At 40.3% G+C, this 13,935-nt stretch overlaps 1 protein-coding gene across 1 annotated transcript; it reads right to left on the reverse strand.

Annotated features, from left to right (window-relative positions):
* Nucleotides 1-4,204: 4,204 nt before the first annotated feature.
* On the reverse strand, nucleotides 4,205-10,384 carry LOC116036429 (butyrophilin-like protein 2). Its single transcript, XM_031279956.2, has 4 exons — nucleotides 10,225-10,384; nucleotides 6,352-6,714; nucleotides 4,742-4,834; nucleotides 4,205-4,438 (listed from the first exon to the last, which is right to left on the reverse strand). The coding sequence occupies exons 1-4, from the start codon at nucleotides 10,316-10,318 to the stop codon at nucleotides 4,299-4,301; spliced, it is 690 nt and encodes a 229-aa protein (XP_031135816.2). The 5' UTR covers nucleotides 10,319-10,384; the 3' UTR covers nucleotides 4,205-4,298.
* Between the last annotated feature and the right edge of the window lie 3,551 nt (nucleotides 10,385-13,935).

The following is a 13,935-nucleotide window of genomic DNA, read 5'->3' on the forward strand; positions in this document are numbered from 1 at the left end:
AAGATTTAATTTTAAATGTTGACCCAGAAAAACTAAAAGTAGCTTGTTGGTCGACGGGAAGACAACACAAGGGCTAATTGAGAGCAAAAAACACTAAATAAATTCAAAAATGCATGCAGGCTGGTAAACTCAGATAGACCTATATCGTTCGCAGATAATTTTTTTTAGTTTAGATTAATGTAAGTGGACTTTAATCCAAAGCTAATTTAGCTTCCCACTTCTTTTTCGCATGATCACTATCAAAATCATGATATTGTTGTGTGGCGTATGACTCAGCATCTCTTTTAAAAACTGTAAAAATACATAATTAAATGGTTAACTGTAATTTTCTAAATGTATTTATAAGTTGTAGTGATGCGGATTTACCTTAAAGCTACAATATGTAACATTTCTGCATTAAAATGTCTAAAAATGACCATACTTATGTTATAAATGTTTTTGAGTTGTGTAGTTACACTATCCCAAATGTTTCCACCGAAAGTTACAAAATAATGTCTTGGTGTATATTTAGGATGCATACACACTCGGACACTAAACAACAGGAAGCTAAAGAAACATTTGTAACACTAGAGCAGGGGTCTTCAACGTCTTTTAAGTCAGGGACCCCTTGACTGAGAGAGAGAGAAATGGAGCAGGGACCCCCTACTACATATACTGTATTTTATAAAATTAAGTTACATAAACCGGCCTACAATAAGGTGTAGGGCGGCCTAAAGCCTTTATACATAACATGCATAGAAAACTAAGCTATTAATGTTTTTGTTTATGAATCATGTTTTAATGTTAAACACACATGTGGCACAGTGAGTCTTTAGGATGAACTGTATCTGTGGATCTTATTGACTACCTTACCTATAGGCCAGTAACCTTACCAATCAATGGGGATTTATAATTGCTAATATGTTGGATTTATGTTAAGACTTTTACATTTTTGAAAAAAAAATAAAATTAACAATAATGTGGAGGCCCCCCTGCAGTAACTCTGAGGACCCCCTAGGGGGTCCCGGACCCCCTGTTGAAGATCCCTGCACTAGAGAAGCCACACAACAAGAACTGGGACTTGAGGAAAGTGAGTTTAACTTCTTGTTTTTGGGTCACACTTCAGACATTCACAAACCGTGTTTTTTTTTTACAGTGTGTTCAGAGGACAGGCAGTTAGCAGATAGTGAGGAGATGTTTGCTGTATGTGACAAAAAATGTTGTACCTAAAAAACGTGTGACATCGCTTAGAGCACCTTTAACAAGAGGACGTCTGTTTATGCTATCTCATAACCGCCGGAGGCAAATGCAGGCAGACACGAGCAGAGTCTGAGAGAGGACATTGAACGCCACCTTTATGCAAAGAGACGGCAGATAAAAGTCAAACACGCTGCACTGTAGTCATCATCATCATCATCTTTATTGCCAGACTGAAGGTCCATTCAGAAGACACAGACATGACATACAACATACATTAAAAAGAGAAATAAAAACAAAAGAAACAAACAATACTGCATTTCTTATACCAGCATTTCCATAGCGATGATTGGTATGGTATGGCACTAAAGCTAGGATTGGCCAGCAGCACAACAAAACGCTGTTCTGGGAGAAGTTCAGGCGACAAATTAATTTCATTTAGCAGCTTCTCCTTGTAACCACGAGAGCAACATTAGATAACAAGAACCAAGTGCAACAAACTAGAAAATACTATACTGGATCACAAACAGTCCCACCTTAGATGTGCAAGATGTATTTAGATCTTCAAGACACACAGAGATCCTTCAGTGCATATAGTTCTTAAATAATAAAACCCATCAATGTAATATAGAGTATAATATAAATAAGGTGAGGCTGGGGTCAGTTATGGAGTGGAGAGAGAGAGAGAGCACCATTTAAACTTAAATATCTCAGCTGGGCGTCTGGGTAGCTCAGTATGTATGTATGTATGTATGTATGTATGTATGTATGTAGAAACACATTGGAGACGAGACAGCAGGTCTCATATTTCAGACACTGCAAAGTTATACATTGTTTGTCTACTATTTCGTTATTAAATTCACTTCTGAGACTTTTTTAAGGGCAAAATCAACTATATAAAGCTCAAATATGGGCCGTTTTACGAAAACTGATGGCTAATTGCAAATTTGGTAAGACGTGTCGGACTTTAGCTAGGAGCTCCACACAGTCTGATGAGAAAGCGGCAACCTCCGTACCCAGTGAAAGTCACCGTTTCTCGGTTACTGGACGACCGGGGCTCGGTGGAGCTGGCTGGCTGCCAGCTGCCGGCATAACTTTGATATATTTACAGTTTGAATTTCGTCACGCCACTTATATAACATCTACCCCAAGGTCTTATAAAGCTAACAATAGTGTCCGATTTCAATTTAATGCATTTTTGTGAACATTAGGGATTTCGTTAGCTGCTACTGTTCCTTCAATCCTATGGGTAAAGATCGCGGCTAGCTGCAGGCCCTGGAGCTCCATCAGGGCCTCGGCATTTTGTAGTCCAGTAACCCAGAAACGGTGACTTTGCGACTAGCTCACAGCGAGTCTATGAAGTAGGACACGGCGGGCGGCGAGGCAGCACCGCCAGCTGTCACGTAGCCTGCTGAGCTCCTGCTGAACTGCGACACACAGTCGGACAAAATTTGCAATTAGCATAAAAAAGTCTCCGAAGTGAATTTAGTAATTATAGCGGACCTCTGGAGATCTGCGTGACCTAGCTAGATTCAGACTAAGCTGACCTCAGGTCAGTGGTGTAGCCTATGCAAATGTTGGGGCGTGACAAAGACTAGGAGTTGGGATGCTTACGTCAACTTTTAGCTTTGTTCAGATTCGCCCGTTTTCAGCGGCAGTTTCAAAATGTGAGATTTGCATAGTAAAGGGGTATCATAGGGATTTTTGAGCTTTTATGTATGTCCTGTTTACCCACCGAACTGTCGTTATTCAACTACGACAAGGTAAAATCGGTTTTGCATTCTATCATCCCCTTTAAATTCAAATGTGTGACTAGATTAAATACATAATAAACAAATACAAATCTTAAAATCAAGTTCATAAAGTCACTTTCTTTGCATTCATTTGATTCCCAATCAAGATCCACTGGTAAGAATGGCTTTCCATTGTTAATATGGACTTAAAAACAGTTCTGAAATGCAAAATAATAGAATTTTAATCATGTGATAAAACACGCGATTAACTATAGAAATTCAACGACTAATCGCGATTAAGAAAATGTAATCGTTTGACAGCCCTAATAAAAACATATCTATTGTTAGTGTACGTATTACTTTGCATGCAGTAAATACACAGTGCGTTGAAGACTTGGGGTCAATTCGTACGTTTTAAATATCTGCCCAACATCTTCTTCCTCGTTGTCAGTGTTTGGAGTCATTTTGTAAACAGATAATAAATAAAGTTTGATGAGATCTTAAGAACGGAGGTAAAAAAATAAATAACAATGAAGCACCGTGGTGCCTTTATCATCTCAAGTCTTCCATTGTAAAGAGAAATATGTCCGTGTCGGAGGTTATTAGCGTTACTTTGAGGTTCCGTTTGTGTGAAATCTAATTTTAAATCTTCCAAGATTGACATCGTGACTAAACCGCAGTAATCCAGTTCAGATACGTGGACTCTCCGTGACGCCGCCTTCACACTAGCACTTGAAATCAGCTCCGTAATAAAAATTCTCTATGACCTCCTCCCATCCATCCATCCATCCATCCGAGTAAATATAAACAGGCTGCTGCTGTTATGATTGTGTATATGTTGCTGCGACTCGTTTTTTTTTTGACTGCTACCACGTTTTGGATTTCCTTGCCTGCTGTCTTGAGGACTCCTGGGTTGTATATCTTGTGTTTAATATTAAATCCTCGAGCTTACTACTTTTTCCTGCTGTCTCTGCATTTGGGTCCTACAACGTTCTGATTCCTACGACTGCTGCGTGGAGAAAAGTTGCACAGGATGTTGATATGCCGGATCGGTTAAATGCGATATAATGTCAATAGATCCCCCAAACCCTGGAGTCCCCTCGTTGACGCCAAATCTTGCTCGGTAGTGCGGACCTCTGGTCACACAGCGTCGTTACAACAACAGAACCACAAAAAGCCAGTTTGTGAATCGTGAGGAGAGCCCTACGATACAGAGACAAACTCGTTGTCTTTGGTCTTCTATCGTGGGTCGGTTAAAGGTCCGGTTAAAGGTCCAGTTAAAGGTCCAGTTAAAGGTCCAGTTAAAGGTCCGGTGAAATACCGCAGCCGTCCTCTCCCGACTGAACGTTGGCCCAGACCAAGTAGTGAAGGTAGTGCTGGTGCTTTCTCTTAAACGTCCAAGTCGTCCTGACTTACAGTTCGGTGTTGACCCCTTAGTTTGAGTGAATATACGCTGACTCCAAAACCCAGGATCAGTAAGACACAGCCAAACACACCGAGGACCGGTACGCTCAGGAAGAGACGGCCACCTGATGGAAAAAAACAAACATAAGCTACAGTAGCTGGAATATCACACACACATACATATTTACATATAAGCATAATATAATCAGATTTTATATCAGAATTATGAGTTTCTTTTATTGCCCCAAAATAACATGAATGCGTGGATGTATGTTGTGTGGAAGCTCTGTAACATTCTCTTTTTTCAATTTTATAGCATTTGAAATAAACTGTGATCCACTCAACATCCTCTGATCTTAACTATCAGTCAAAGTAAGCATGACTCAGCGTTTTGCTTCCGTCTTCCCGGAGTCGGTCCGTGTTCTCACCTGTAACAGCCGTCTCATCGTTTGGACCTGGAGTCTGGAGGATTTTGGGATGCAGCGGCGTCTCCGTCGTCCAGGTTTCAACAGAGCGTGGCTCTATGAAAAAAACAAAAAAAAAAAAACATTATAGGACAAACAGTTGTTGACAAAATGATCCTTAAAAAGTTTTAAAGCTGTCGGATTCTGATCATAGGGCAGAAAAATCTACAAAAAGATCTCATTTACATATTCTGTTATTGTCCGTTTAGACCAGCGGTGTCACAACTCAACCTCACCGAGGGCACCAAATATTAACCATATCATACGTATAGTTTGTCGACATGCTTTGAATGAACATATAAAAATCATAAAATGTTAAATATCTTGGACTTCCTGTCTCATAAAGTCTCCTCACTTACAGTTTGGTCGACATAAAGACCCCAAAAGAAGTTCCTCAGCCATCGTAGAGTTCAGCAAATCAAGCCCAAACAGTGTTTCCCCTCGGTTTGTGGAAGACATATTTTGGCGTATTGTGTAATGTTTTTCAATAAAAAATAAAAATAAAAAAAAATATCCATAATTTTGGACCGTTCTCATCACCATGTCTGTGTCTAAAACGTCCAAAAGCTCAGATTAAAGATAGCACTCAAGAAGCTTAAGACAAAAGTTTGCTGAAGAAGTCCAACGACAGTCATTAGATCTGAGAAATCTTTTAGTTAACACGTACGTGTGTGTGTGTGTGTGTGTGTGTGTGTGTGTGTGTGTGTGTGTCCCACTGCATGAAATTAAATTTAAAAAAATTCAATGAAAGTAGTAGATCGTTAAATTTGACTTGCGAAGAGCGTCACTGGGAACCACTCATGTTATTTTTGGTTAATTTGGTTGAAAGAGACCCATATTTCTGACAAAGAAACGGGTCAAAATGTGACCCAAAGACAACACAAGGGTTACGTTAGATGCTTTTTGGGGTTTGTTTTTTTGCCACATTTGCGTTTAGTCGGTTTAGGTGCAGCCCAAAACGGCTGGGGTGCTGCACCTGAGAGTGAAACCTGTTTCACACCCTCAGTAGTAAAACTACTCTGGTTTGGAGTCAACGAGTCATCAGTTTGAAAAACAAGAAAAAAAGGTTTCCCGCCTTTTTTAGTTTGGTGCACAACTAGATGGACAAAATGTATTGTGAACCTAAATTGATACGCAAACAATTATATTATTACACAATTGTCTAATAGCTATTTATCTTCAGGTAATTTACCGTTCCTTTGGGGTGCGACTGTTGATGGTAATTGTTGATTTTGTTGCCAAATTGTTAATTATAGGACTGTTGAGGTAAAGCGGTCACTTGTTGCCGTAGCAAGTCCAAACATCCTGGGCCGTGGCTGACTCATTTTTTGCCACTTCAAATAATTTGGGCAAAAAAAACGTTACAATATCTGGGTCACGTGACAAGATATGTGTCCTGGGATTCATTCTAAGCTTTATTAGTTTGTTTTAAAGTGCCGGACCTTCCTCCGCAGCTCTGTGGAGGGAGGGAGGTCCGGCAAAGCGAGACTAAGACAACAACAACAACAACAACAACAACAACAACCTCCAGCGTTGTGTCGGGACCTTAAACGCCCGAAGCAAAAGTTACTCACCGACGACGAGCTCGACGATCGAGTAGCAGTCTAGCTTGGGGACGTAGCATCGGTATCTGCCCGTGTCTGCGAGCGTCACGTTGACGATCTTGAGCGACATGTTCCCCTCCTTCAGGGCGTCCGTGAACAGCGCCGTCCTCTGGGCGTACGCCGGGATCTTCATGTCCGGGACTTCCCGTTTGTCCCGGTAGAGGTGCACGTAGCCGACGCGGCTCAGCCGGTCCGACGGGTCCGGCTTCAGGTCGGGCTTGGACCACTCCACCGTCTTGTCCCGCACGTCCTCTCTGGGCTCTAACTGGCACGGCAGGATGACGTCGTCGCCCGGGGCGGCCATGATTGGCTGAAGGGACCCATTCACCTGAACTGGAAAAAAGCACAAAGGGGACAATTTAATTTCTGAAAAAGGAGGAAGACTGGAACGTACAGCGCCAATAACCTCATCTGAACTTATGTTTTACTTCCAAAACTTTTCTGTAAATTCATACCAAATTTCACGGACCAAAAACTTTATTTTTAAGGTCAGCGGTGTGAATAAGGAAGCTGGGATTTTGGGAACTAGGGCAACTAAGGGAGATTTTCATCATTAAATTGTAGAAAATGGTAAAAGAGAAAAGGCCAATTACAGTCTTCTGAAAGCCAAGGAGAAGTCTTGGGATTGTTTGGAATGACCAGCAGTCCAAAACCCAAAGATAAACACTGGAACGTACCAAATTTCCAGGACAGAATAACTTTATTTTACGTCAGCGGTGCGAATTAGGAAGCTGGGATTTTGCCAACTAGGGCAAGTAAGAATTATTTCCATCACTTATTCTAGAAAATTAAAAGAAAAGTCAACAATAGTTTACTTTTCTTGCCAAGTTGAAGTCTATTAACTAGGGAATTTTTTTGAATGACCAAACAGTCCAAAACCCCAAAAGATAGATTTGGTTTATTAAATCACATAATGAGACAAAGAAAAGCAGCAAAATAATCGACTGAAGAGCTGCAGCTAGGAAATGTTTATGCGTCTGTGCTTGAACGTATTAAATAGATGATGAAAAATAGTTAAGAATATTCTCCGTCTGTTCCAGCTCGTTTTTTCCCCGAGCTGACAGAGATTAGGATTTTGTCGAGTCATGATGATGATGCTCAGTTACCCAAAATAAAAAAGGCTGCTGACTAATTGTTTGGAACAATAACAACATTGTGACATAACGATAATCATCTAACCATGAGGAACAAGAACACGAGCAACATGACAAACGTTACGCGTCTGCTATCGCAAGGTTGATTTTTTGGGTCACAAAACTCAGTTGGTATTGGACAGAATTTAATTTACTTCTTTTTTTTTTTTTATGTGAAAAAGCAAGATTTTAACCCTCCTGTTGTCCTCGGGTCAAATCTGATTCTTTTTCAAAGTTTCTATAACTTTCTTTAATCAGAAATATGAGTTTCTTTTAACCAAATGACCCCAAAATAACATGGATGGTTCCATACATCCAACGCTCTTCGCAGGTCAAATTAATGATCACTTGGATTCAATTTTGGCCGTTTTATTCAATTTGATATAGCATTTGAAAAAAACTAAAAGAGACTGAAATGGTTTCAAAACAGTATATCCTGACTAAACATTGACATATACCAGTGATGATCCACTCGGCATCCTCTGATCTTAACTATTTGTAGTCGTAATTTCAATTCTTTAACTCAAAATTTAGACATATTATATAAATGAGGTTTATTGACCATGAATTTCAAAAATAAGTGTAAAACTAGTGGTCATAACTTGGTGTTAGTGCACACACACGTTTGTTTCACTATCTCTGTGGGGACCCGTCATTGACATAATGCATTCCCTAGCCCCTTACCCTAACCTTAACCATCACAACTAAATGCCTAACCTTAACCCTTACCCTCACCCTAACCATAACCTAATTCTAACCCTAAAACCAAGTCTTAACCCTCAAACAGACCTTTAAACTTGTGGGGTCCAGCATTTTGGGCCCCACAAGGCTGTGCAGACCCCACAAGTATACTGGATTCCCCGGTTTTTGGACCCCACGAATATAGTAAAACACACACACACACACGTAGCTAGCGTTAGCTAGCTCCGGGGAGACCCCACGTCGGCTCAACTGCAACAAATAGTCCCTAGAAGTCCTCCTGGGGCCTGTTTCACAAAACCAAGATAAGGGATTAAGCCGGGATTTCCCCGTTATCCTGGATGAATTTAGCCTCGACTCGGTTTCACGAAAGCGGAAGCACATAAATCACCATGGAGATTTATTCTGTGCAGCTAGCCTGCTCCCGACCAGGCTAACAGCCAGGCTAACAGCTAGCCTGCTCCCGACCAGGCTAACAGCCAGGCTAACAGCTAGCCTGCTCCCGACCAGGCTAACAGCCAGGCTAACAGCTAGCCTGCTCCCGACCAGGCTAACAGCCAGGATTTATTAATCCTGGAGCCTTTTCTGATCACCCAGCAGTGGTTTTACCCTATTGTTATCAGCCTGGATTAAAATACAACGGGTGCATATTGCTGTTCATTTAAGTACTGTTATTATTTAAAGTTGGGACCATTATTTTTTTTTAATAATTATTCATGTGACAGTCATTGTTACTGTTATATTGCTGTATGAAGACTGCTGTTCATATTGTTGTTAGAAGTTTGATGAATATATTATGACGTTTGTTTCACTATCTCTGTGGGGACCCGTCATTGACATAATGCATTCCCTAGCCCCTTACCCTAACCTTAACCATCACAACTAAATGCCTAACCTTAACCCTTACCCTCACCCTAACCATAACCTAATTCTAACCCTAAAACCAAGTCTTAACCCTCAAACAGACCTTTAAACTTATGGGGTCCAGCATTTTGGGCCCCACAAGGCTGTGCAGACCCCACAAGTATACTGGATTCCCCGGTTTTTGGACCCCACGAATATAGTAAAACACACACACACACACACACACACACACACACGTAGCTAGCGTTAGCTAACATGTTAACTAATGTTGGCTAAACCTAAAGGGCTCGTTAAACTTAGCTTAGAGAGTAGGTTAACATTCTGGCAATGATATCCATGGTAATCATAACTTTGGTCCAATTTGTGTTCTTGCCTCTAGGTAGGAGATCTAGACAACACGGTAACTAGTTAGCTGTTAGCCTTACCTTTGAGCAGACGTATTTATGCTTCGTAATGTTCGATACATTTAACTGGGAGTGGGACCGTCCACACTGTTTTATCCATTGTAGGCACCGCTCACGTTGCGTTTTCGGCTTTGGGAATGGAAAGAACACAACTCCTCCCGACAATCTCTCGGGGTATCTAGTGTCCGATTTACAAACGAAAACTCGCCGGTTTATGATTGGTGTAAAGCCCGTCTCAGCGGTTTGAATCTCGCGGTTCGTCAGGGTTTACCCAGGCTAGGCAACAACTGCTGCCGTTAGGTAGCTAGCTAAACACAATAAACAGTACAATACAGTTCTAGCTAGCTAGCTATATATCATAACTGTATCCATGGTCTGACAGTTCTCAACTATTATATATTTAAACAGATATTCCGAACATTAGCCCAACAGTGTCCGCGTGTTAGCTAGCTATATATCTATATCTAACGTTAACGTTAGTAACAACGTAGCTAGAGATGGGCGGACTCTCGTGAAGCGGACTGTTTAAATACATTGAAATAGCTAAACAGTTACAGCGAAGCCACACCGAAAATAAAACTATCAGTAGAACATGTTCAGACACAGTCTCTACTCCAGCTAACATTAACTGACGTAACGTTGACGTTATATCGTTGAGCTCGGCCCGGTGAAATTTGAATTGAAAGAAGAAATAAGTTAGCTAACAGCCTGAAAGTATAGCTAGCGAAAACACATGAGCTTACCTTTAACGTCCGTCTGTACTGCCGTGCTAAAAGGCACAAAGACCGGCCAGAGTGTAAAGGTGAAGCAAAAAACGAAGACCTCGAAGCGAACCATGAAATGACCCGGTAGAAAGACAGAAAACTACCGGTTGTAGTGAGCTGAGCTGGCACTGAATGAATGAATGAATGACTGGCTGGATGGAGGTGGTTCCTTATGAAGCTGCGTCTTACGTCACCATGCACGTGTATGAACTGACGTTATTGTCATTGTTTGTTTTTCCATGGTGACTCTGACTGCGTATCAGTCAGCTCTGCTGTGACACAGCAAGTCTAGTGACTAAAAATACATAATCAAATAAGATAAAATAAGATAAGACAGACTTTATTAATCCCACACTGGGGAAATTCCTGATCATGGTTAACTGTAATTTTTTTAATGTATTTATAAGTTGTAGTAGAATGCGAATTTACCTTAAAATCCCCCCCCCCCCCCGAAACTCCGGGGAGACCCCACGTCGGCTCAACTGCAACAAATAGTCCCTAGAAGTCCTCCTGGGGCCTGTTTCACAAAACCAAGATAAGGGATTAAGCCGGGATTTCCCCGTTATCCTGGATGAATTTAGCCTCGACTCGGTTTCACGAAAGCGGAAGCACATAAATCACCATGGAGATTTATTCTGTGCAGCTAGCCTGCTCCCGACCAGGCTAACAGCCAGGCTAACAGCTAGCCTGCTCCCGACCAGGCTAACAGCCAGGCTAACAGCTAGCCTGCTCCCGACCAGGCTAACAGCCAGGCTAACAGCTAGCCTGCTCCCGACCAGGCTAACAGCCAGGATTTATTAATCCTGGAGCCTTTTCTGATCACCCAGCAGTGGTTTTACCCTATTGTTATCAGCCTGGATTAAAATACAACGGGTGCATATTGCTGTTCATTTAAGTACTGTTATTATTTAAAGTTGGGACCATTATTTTTTTTAATAATTATTCATGTGACAGTCATTGTTACTGTTATATTGCTGTATGAAGACTGCTGTTCATATTGTTGTTAGAAGTTTGATGAATATATTATGACAGTTGTTGAGATAATTAGAAAAGGCTGATAACATTTCAAATGTGTTTTAAATGAAGTCTGTTACTAAGGGCAATACATAGCAGTGGCGAAAGTACCATTTTTCAGAAAAACATATTTTTAAAAGATATTGTTTTAGACAGAGATATATTTTTGCTGTGGTCAATAACTCACAAGTGTGGTCTATCAATACCAGGTGGTATTTTGTACAAATGTCGAATGACTTCAGTATAATTTCACTTTGAACATAAGTTGCACATTGTTACTTTCGACCCCGTCAGTAGGGACGAAAGTAACACACAGGTGGGTCAAAAGTAACACAACAATACAAGCTAGATTTTTTTTGTGTTACTCTTGTTTTCATTAAATATATCTGACTATAACTTTGTTAATATGTAACTGCAAACATATTCTGTCCTTTATCTTTGCAAAAAAAAAATATGAAATTACATTTTCATTTAAAATTTCAGTTTCATCAAATGTTTCAAATATAACAGAGTAAAAACTTGATTTGTTTAGAATATTTTTTTATTGGCAATGTCAATCCATTTTATAAAACATTCAACAATATGAAGAATATGAAAATTAAACTAAATTAGCATAAAATCTCAAAATAATCTAACAGTAGTCATGTTTTTATGCGTAAATTCAAAATGTGCATAAAAACATCTGGATGGAAACACTAAAAATAAATAAAATAAAATAAATAAAAATTCATAGGTGGAGGTGGAAAAGCTAAGGTATGGCTAACCTAAATGTGAGGGATAAAATGTGAGGGAGACATACCGAAATCAGCTGTTCCTCAATGTTCCTCCAGTGAAACCTAGAAACAAAAACAGCAAAGGAATGCCACCATAACTTTGATGGATACCTGACTTATGTAAACAAACAAAAAGGAACATAAAAAAGGCATCAGCCTACTCATTGTCACAGTGGTGACAGATATAATGTTCTGCACCCTCATTGCATGGCTCATGTGACCAGAGCTGGCATATGCCATGCGACTTTGCAGCTGCCCTAAGACTAATGTGTCTTACAGATATGTCCAGAAACGCCCTCTCATACACATCTGGCTGAATCAGACCTCTGTCTGTCTTTCTGACCCTCACTCTTGGCATATTCTGTTGGTATAATATGACATAAACATGTTTTAATAAACTCTGCAACACAGAGAAAATCACCTCATTAGCAGTCGGGACGACTGGAGCTCCTGACATTTAAACCCGAATTACATGTATACTGAAAAACTCTGACAAGGCAAACTTGATCATATGTGTTACAGCGCTAAATAACCTGTAGATTGATAATTACTGTGACACATGAAACGAGAAACACAACTTGTAAATAGAAAAAAAAGTACCGCTTCAGTAATTTACTTACCGTACTCAAAAACAGCTTTCAGGACATAACAGCGGGAAACAATGATGAAATCACGTGATATTTTGCGGCTCCGTCACTGGCTGCGTGCTGAAAGCGCTGTCATAGCTTGAAATGCAAATGTAGTCAGGGCTCAGAGAAAATCGCTTTGTTACTTTTCGCCCCGGTTCTCCCCTACATTTCTATAGTTGACCAATGTACCTTGAATTATTTTAGTTGATTCATTTTTTTTTTTAATTCTTTAACAATAAAGGATCATGTTTGTTCCGCTTCCATGTGCATTGTATTTGGCATTCTTAGCACACAGTTTGTGTTGTTATTGCTGGGACTATAATTTGGGAGGATTGTACAATTTAAAGAACATATCCTAATTGTACAATCCTCCCAAATTACAGTCTTAGTTCACTGGACCAGTAACTATCTAGTGATGTAGGCTACTGGACATTCATGTAACAACAGGGGGAGGACACCTCAATGGTTTTTGACCTTATGTGTTGCTGAGGGGGAAATAACTGATGAATATACTCTGTTTACAGCATGGAATTTATCACTTAATTATCTTTATAGTTTCTAGATTTTAGTCCAATTTCTTCAGTGTCTTTATTTTCTATGTCCATATATACAAGGGAGCAAGGCATATAATATGTAGAGAAGGAAACTCGTCCTCTATAAAAAAAAAAATGCGTTGTGTGGATTCTCCTGTTGTGCAGGGTGATAGCCAGGCGTAAGTTCCCATCCTTCACGGAGTGAACTGGAGCTAATTGACGTTTACCACTGATGTGACTAATGAGCTGCAGAGGCTGTAGAGCTCCGGAAAATAGTGCTTTGGAAATTCCTCCTCCTGCATTAACTGTGCTATAGGAGTTTGTGTTCTTGCAAAGGGGACCAGTCCAGTCACTGTTTTCTACGGTTATTTTACCATTTTGTTTCTTTGGGTTATTTGCCTTGGTTGATTCATTTTTTTTGTGATTGCATTTACAAGTGGTCTGTGGATATATTTTTGATGGAAGTTTTGACATAGGTTTCTCTCCTCGATTTGTGTATATTCACAGCTTGATCCTGTACAAGGCTGGGTCCGTGTCGACACACTGCCTCCTCGGGGTGAGCCTTAAGTTCATGACATATTCACATTTAACAAGCTGACATCAGAGACGGTTTTTCTTTTCATAAAAACATGACTCAAACCGATTATCAAAATAGTTGGCGATTAATCGAACTAGTGCAGTGCCCGTTGAAGCTGTGCCTGTTTGGAACGGGCCGATTGCTTGGCCTGTGGTATTGCTGCT

This window comes from Sander lucioperca, chromosome 17 (assembly GCF_008315115.2).
Source record: "Sander lucioperca isolate FBNREF2018 chromosome 17, SLUC_FBN_1.2, whole genome shotgun sequence".
In the NCBI taxonomy this organism is placed as follows: Eukaryota; Metazoa; Chordata; class Actinopteri; order Perciformes; family Percidae; genus Sander; species Sander lucioperca.